This window comes from Penaeus vannamei, chromosome 34, assembly GCF_042767895.1.
Source record: "Penaeus vannamei isolate JL-2024 chromosome 34, ASM4276789v1, whole genome shotgun sequence".
NCBI classification, from domain to species: domain Eukaryota; kingdom Metazoa; phylum Arthropoda; class Malacostraca; order Decapoda; family Penaeidae; genus Penaeus; species Penaeus vannamei.
In genome coordinates this window covers 12,304,509-12,312,008 of record NC_091582.1, presented here as the reverse complement: position 1 = coordinate 12,312,008, position 7,500 = coordinate 12,304,509, and the positions used below count along the sequence as shown (strand labels likewise).

At 46.0% G+C, this 7,500-nt stretch overlaps 1 protein-coding gene across 1 annotated transcript in view; it reads left to right on the top strand.

The window, feature by feature from the left end:
• Positions 1-3,798: 3,798 nt before the first annotated feature.
• Positions 3,799-7,500, top strand: part of LOC113825822 (neurogenic locus notch homolog protein 4) — a gene marked incomplete at its 5' end in the record, with an annotated part of 12,926 nt that continues 9,224 nt past the window's right edge. Inside the window, 2 exon segments of the mRNA XM_070113391.1 lie at positions 3,799-3,867; positions 6,913-6,960. Coding sequence (XP_069969492.1) covers positions 3,807-3,867; positions 6,913-6,960 — 109 coding nt within the window.

Here is a 7,500-nt window from a genome sequence, read left to right as displayed (position 1 = left end):
TGAGTAACCCTGTCTATCTCCCCGCCCACTCCCGCCTCCTCTCCTGCCCAGCGCCTGTGACTTGGATTGTTACAGCCAGTCACTATGGTCGCGATTCAACCTTCAGTTACTTTCTTTATGTATCTCTTTTCATGTAATCCAACCTCAACCTTGTCCTATTCCTCGTCTTGTCACTCTAGTCGAGACTTCTTCCAGTCTTTCTTTGAAACTGCTCTGCCTCGCCGCTTCCATTCCTTCTTGTCCTCGTGCCAGTCCCGCTTGGCAGTGCTCCCTGTCCCTCTTCGTCAGCTCTTCCGCCGAGCCACATTCCCCAGCCAGGCAAAAAGCGAAGCCTCACGGCGCGGCTTCATCCGGTACTGCCTCGCCCCACCGGCACCGAGCGTCACCCAAGGGCAGGGGTGGGCGGCAGTGTAGAAACAGTCACAGTATCCACCACGCCCGTGGAGATGCATGCAAGACCTTAGTCCTCATATCTCAGCTCAATTAATTTGTATCTATCTGTGATATATCTATATACATGTGTGTGTGTGAAACTATATATATATATATATATATATATATATATATATATATATATATATATATATATATATATATATATATATATATATATATATATATGTGTGTGTATATATATATATATATATATATATATATATATATATATATATATATATATATATATATATATATATATATATATATATATATATATATATATATGTGTGTGTGTGTGTGTGTCTGGAACACCATTCCTGTGCCCCGCGCGGGTCCATCGAGTGAGAGTGGCGAAGGGCGGGGAGGAGGGGCCCGGCGCCCGCACGGGGACCTGCCGCGTGTGGGTGAGCCGTGGGCGTAGCGGAGGTGGTCGAGGGGGAGAGAGCGGGGGAAAGAGGACACGAGGGAGGTCCGGGACGGAGGACACCCAGTGGTCTAAGGGCTGCGGTGTCCTGTTTTTCCCTTCTGGTTTATTGGACTTGAAGCCGTGCTTGCTGCGCGTGGGCTGGGTCCCGTTCCAAAGAGCGCTGGTCCGGCGCTGGGGTGACCAACTTATTTAAATTCCGAAAACTCGTAAGTCTAGCCTAAGTATGGTCATCGCCAGATGCCATCAGAGTTAGCCACGGCTGTTTTCTGTTTCCAGCTATTGAACAGATGCAAGAAAGGGCAGCAAGGGCAATGCACATCTCTTGGACCGTCTTGGCTCGGCCCGTAGGTGGACCATACACCCGGGAAATGTCCGACTGGCTCACACCTCCGGCGCAACCTAACCTTTACGTGTCCTTTAGCTTCGGGATATTCAAATCTACTTGAAATCACGCTTACGACAGCCCAGGCTGACTTCAGCGCCTCTAACCTTTCCGGTCCCCCCACGTCGGCCCAAACGCCTTCCCAGAGCCTTTTGGTAGAGCTCCACAGCGCCTCGTCAATACTGCTGCGGCGTGGGCGGCGAGGCAAAATAACAGGTTTATCGTCTGCAAAACGTGCTTGCTGCCCCACCTATCCCCATCCTTCTTTCCTACTTTCTTTCCTTCCCTCCCTCATTCCTTCCCTTTCCATACTTTCCTTTCCGTAATGCTTGGCTATAAACTCCCCCGGCCTCCGTCTCACAGCACATCAATCTGGGCGTCCATGAGTTTTTCCTCGAGCTTTTTACAGTGCGTTCGTGAGTGCGGAGGGAATGGCGAGCGAGGGAAGGACAAAGCAGCGACGACCTGGATGCAGGTGCTGCCTCCGTGCTGCATGAGTCGTACTGTGTTAAGCAGAAACGTTGCTCGGTAGATATAACGGTACCATAGGACTTCATTCATTCGACTCATGCGCCTTATGTTTTTTATTTAATCATTGCGAAATTCTAGAATGGAAAATACACGAGTATAACAGATGTAGTTATTTTATTAGCAAATTGGTGGCGTTTAACGTCTTGAAAATCTGAAGCAGTTAGCTTCTTTGTGCTCTCAACATAAATACAAATATTCTCTGACCTTTCCTACGTGTCTTGGCAAAGGCGAGGGGGAGGGCTGAGCAGGAGATGGACATGGGAGAGAAGAACAAAAGATATGAGGAAAGAAAAAGCGGAGGAGGCGGAGAGACCGAGAAGACGGCTGTCGGTGACGCAAGAATCTAAAGGCGTTGTTGGCCTGGAGTGAAAGTTGCAGAATACTTGCAATTGTTCTATTGCAAGAGACGTCTATAACTTTTGCTTCATCGATGACAGTTTTTTCCATGAAATCTACTCTTGTTAAAGCCAATAGAAAAGTAAACGAAATAGAAATTATTTTTAGACATCAACGCCATCGGACTAAAGCGGTGGAGCCGTCGCCGCCATTGCCTCCCTCGCCTGCCTTATGGGCGCCTCTTGCCTCGCTTGCCTCGGACGCCCCATCGGAGAGGCTTTCTGCCATTATTATTATTCCTGAAGACACGGCGAGAGGTAAACAGGAACTCTCCTGTCTTGCCTCCAGGCTGTTGGCTTTCTACCGCCCACAGCCCTCTTGCTGCCCACGTCGGCCAGGTACAGTTAAACCGGCCAGTTCTGTTCGGTGTGAAGTCATCTGTTCGTTCATGATGACCTGAGTTCTCCGGTCACTTGCCCAGGTCGCTCTCTGGGCACCGCCGACGGCCGGCAGCGAAGGGCAGCGCGCTCTTTGGTCTTACTGCGGTGGGAGGGTAATGTTATAGGTATTTTTAGTCGATGTCTATCAGATCCAGGCAATAATGAGATACGAATGCCAGATGCACGATTGTTACTCAACAACTTTATCAATAGCTAGAACAAGAGCACACTGTTTAGATAATAACTCGCAATTACTCTAGCACTTATTTTCGCACTGAATGAGACAAAGGCAAACAATGAGTAGATATTTGCATACAGATGCAAAGGGACGTAAACATATCCGCCGTAGAAAGTGCCAGATCGGATGATCGAAAGTGAAGCAGCGATTTCCATTCGTTCTGCACTTGTGACTTGTGGCTCTGGGTCGCACTCTGCCCTTTCAGTTTCCATCAGCCGTTCGTCACACACGTACACTCACTCACACTCACTCACTCATGCACACGCGCGCACACACGCACGCACACACACACACACACACACACACACACACACACACACACACACACACACACACACACACACACACACACACACACACACACACACACACACACACACACGTATATGCACTGTCATGCTTACATTAACATAAGCACTCGGTCTCACTTTCACACACTCGCACATGCGCGCCCGCGCACCCACTTCACGTACAGATAGATAAATAATATTTCCGATAATAAAACCGTGAACAAGAGTGAACGAAACAAAAAATGTGGCTCAGCTAAAATAAGATCTGGGTGTTGGTGACTTCTCGACGACCTTGTGGCGCCCATATTAGACAAGGGCGGAGCTGAGCGCGGGCGGAGAGGAGTGGGAGAGGGGACCACCTGAGTCCTGGCGGCGCCGTAGGATACAGATAGGAGGCGATCCTTCTTCCGTGGCCCTCAGCCTTGGTCTCTGTGCTTTTTGTCTCGTCGCTGTGATCCTGTCAGCCGAGGAGGTGAATGGATGATATGACAGTGCATGAGCGCATAATTTTCTAGAATACCTGTATTTTTTATAATTATTTGATTATTTATTTATACACTCATATTTCAGAGAGAGTGAGGAAAGATGAAAAAATATATTTTTTATCGATAGAAAGAAATACTCTTCACCCACAATATGATTAACTATGACTTTCAGACTTTTTTTTTTCAAAAGTTTGGACATTTGTTACAGTGTACCCCTCTTTCCTTCCACAGAAAGCGTGATGAAGTTGTTAGTCGTCGGTCTGGCGCTGCTCGTCGGCGGTGCTTGGGCACAACACTCATGTAAGTTCTTTGTAAATAGACTTATAACAGCTTGTAAATATACCAAGTAATGCAAGTGGTAGATATTTATATTCAATGTGCAAAGCATTGTCCTTTTTAGAGTTGATATGCTTATAGACAGTAGATGTATTTACTATTTTTGTAAAGGTAGATTAATTGCGTTTGCCGTATGTTTAAGAGTTTGTATTTTACTGTTAGCAAATAAGACTCGACTAACATGTTAGACCGTCGACGTTCAGCTGCGTTTATCTTTATTGCGTTTTTGAATATTAACGCATAAAAAGCGAGAAGCTTAGACATTCAGTTCACGACTAGGCTTTCGTGATAAGACCTAACGGAAAATACACACATGCGCAAAATTAGCATAAGGGAGCTCATTGTCAAGACACATTCTGTTTATTGTGTTCACCGATTTGTTGGAAGAAATCCTACAAACCATATTAGGCTTAGCAGACTGAGTGAGAAATAAGAATTCCCGAAAACAGTTCACTAAGGAATTATTTTTCTCATTCGTACTTTTTCCAATTGTCACAGTGAATAAATAACACCGATATTATTTCGTTCAGACACATTGTCTTCGTTTACGCGGCTTTGTATTGAGGTCATGTGTTAGGGAAGGCTTTCAATTTTTTTTCTTTTCTTTTTGGAAATGAAACAACTTTTGTATACGAAACATTATTCTTTGCAATAATGTGTTTTGCTTCCATTAGATTATTATTGAATATTATTTTTTCATATAGATGTGCTGTATTTTTATCTAGATGTCTATAGACAATTGTGCATTCTCTTAGATTTTTATCTCTTGGTTAGACTTTGCTGTAATTGTGTTTTATTCAATTTAAAGATCTCTTCATCGTGAAGTAAAGCTTCCCGGTTTTAACAACTATCTGGAGTTTCACTGCGGTCCTTTCGAGATGCTGCACTACTTGTTGACTTTATTTTAAAAATAATGAGTATGAAGTTTAATATCTTCACCGACTGTTGAATGACTAGAATTGTTTCTCCATGTTTGTTTGTGCAGTTATCAACCGCGACACAGATCTATTAGCTTTGCCCAGCGATCAACTGATCCACTCAGACGTTGAGCTCGATGCCGTCGAGTCCATCGTTCCTCCGCCTCAACGAAGCCCGGAGAATCTGAATGTGTACTACGCCTCCCAAGATCAACTGCCTTTTGGGGCGAGGTTACCAGGCTATGAGAAAATCGACTATGCTTATGGATACCAAATACATGATAATCAAGGTCCTAAGACTGTCGAAACTCTGCCTATAACGACAGTTAGAACAACAACAGAAGCCAATGTTTTGGGCTCATTCCACACACTATTCTTTCCGGACTCTATAAAACAACATTTTACTCCACCTGATAAGGAGTATTTGCCCCCTTCGCCTCAGTCACAAAGTCCTAAAGCAGATCAGCCTCCAGGAGAGTCACTTCTTGAGGTTGGTGACGCATACTTACTTCCTGCTCTTGATTTTAAAACTGAAGTGGCATCTCCTTCAGCACCCAGCGATCAGTATCTCCCTCCAGAACCTGAGACAAAATCCGAGGCACCACCACCACCACCCAGCAATGATTACCTTCCTCCTGACATTGAGACGAAATCTGAAGCACCACCACCCAGCAATGATTACCTTCCTCCTGACATTGAGACGAAATCTGAAGCACCACCACCCAGCAATGATTATCTTCCTCCTGACATTGAGACGAAATCTGAAGCACCACCACCCAGCAATGATTATCTTCCTCCTGACATTGAGACGAAATCTAAAGCAACACCTACCCTTCCACCACCACCCGCCGATGAGTACGTTCCTCCGAACAACGTCACACGCACCGATCCGCCACCTTTTCTTTCTGAATATCTTCCACCTCCACCTGATCCACCAGCACCTTCGGACCGCGGGTCACTCCGTCCCATTCCTCCCACTCTTCCCAAGCCAGCAGCTGGTGCTGCCTGGAAGATAGAGCAGGAATCTCCTGTGGAAGGCGACCAGCCAACACTTCAGCCTTTAGGGATCCAAACGACCTACAGCGAGGCTCCCGTCGAGTTTGTTGGACAATACCCTGCTTCTCCACCCCTTGGGATTGTGGGCGTGCCTGAGGATAGGGTTACTGCCGTCACAAAGGAGACAGTGAAGCCACCCTTAGGAATTGTAGCTGCTGCTGAGGACCCCCCACTTCATTTCAAGGCCGAAGCCCCAGCCCAGCTACCTGTGGGAGCCATTGGCGAGTTACAAGATAAGCTTATTATAGCTGACTCTAAGAAAACAGCACAACCTCCCCTGAGTGTAGTGGGTGATTTAGGAACAAACAAAATATACTTTCAGTCTGAGACTTCAAAATTGGCACCTTATGCTGTCGTCAGTGAAATACAGCCAGAAACCATTGAATTTCAGTCTGAAGTGGTCAGACATCCACCATTTGCTTTAGTGTCAGAACCTCAGGTCAACTCCATAAGGGCCTATGCAGAACAACCCAAGCTAAGCCCTTATGCTGTTGTTGGTGAACCTGTGGACAACGCCATCAAGGCTGAAGCACACTCACGGCCTGTGGTTGTAGGTGCTATTGCTAAGGATAATCCTGCATGTCAGCAAAATGACAATTGTGCAGATGACCAAATCTGCATGGATGGCCTGTGTGTCAATGCATGTGTCATCGCAACAAGACTCTGCATCGGCCATGCCAGCTGTGTTGCACGAAGACATATTCCCGGTTGTGTTTGTCCTGATATGTTCACAGCCGTCACCCGCAGACGCAGCGGGCAAGATCAGTATGACTGCATGCCTATGATGATGATGGCTGCTGGCACCAGCAGGGGAGTTCAAATCACCGCAGGAAGAGCAAGCAACACAGGCTTTGTGGTTGCCCCCATCGCTGATCATCGCAGGACTGACACACGGATTCGCTATCCTCCACTTGCCATTCTGAGTAAGGTGCTTCTGTTGCGTCCTCCGCCCGGCACACCCTCCGCATGATGATCCCTCCGCATGCGAACTCTACTTCGCTCGATCCTACTCACCCATTCTGTTTTGCATTTTCAGCCTTTCCGTTCAGTCCGCTGTTGCCCGTCGCCCCCATCGCTGTGTACCGTAAGCACTGCAAAATAGTCTAGTAATCTGCATGTCGTCTTGACCTGCATGAACCTCCTGTCATCTCTCTTGATTATATACATGAGGGACAGATCAAAACCTGCAGTGACTAAACATTTCAATAAAAGCATGTGTTACCAGTAACATATGTTACTGCACTACATGCACTTTCTTCAAGCATCTACCAAGAAAATCCCAGGAATGTCTGCGGTCCATACGACAGTTTCTAACCGTCCAAATAGTTACTAGCCCCAAATAGTTACTAGTTTGCCGTGAATTAGAAAGCTAAACTATGTGCATGTCAGGTGGCATGTTTATGATACTATGATCCTTGTTGAGGATAAAGTATGCCATGTATGACAGAAAATAATGCCCTTGTCCTACTGTACTACTTAATTACACCAATATGTCCACTTTGCAGTAACAAACTTTTTCCGCAAGGAAGTTTGCATTCGTAGTTAACATGCAATCTGCTGCCGGTTACTAGTTTAATCTTGATAGATTATTTTCTCTGTTTATTCCTTAAGTAGTGGCTAAGCT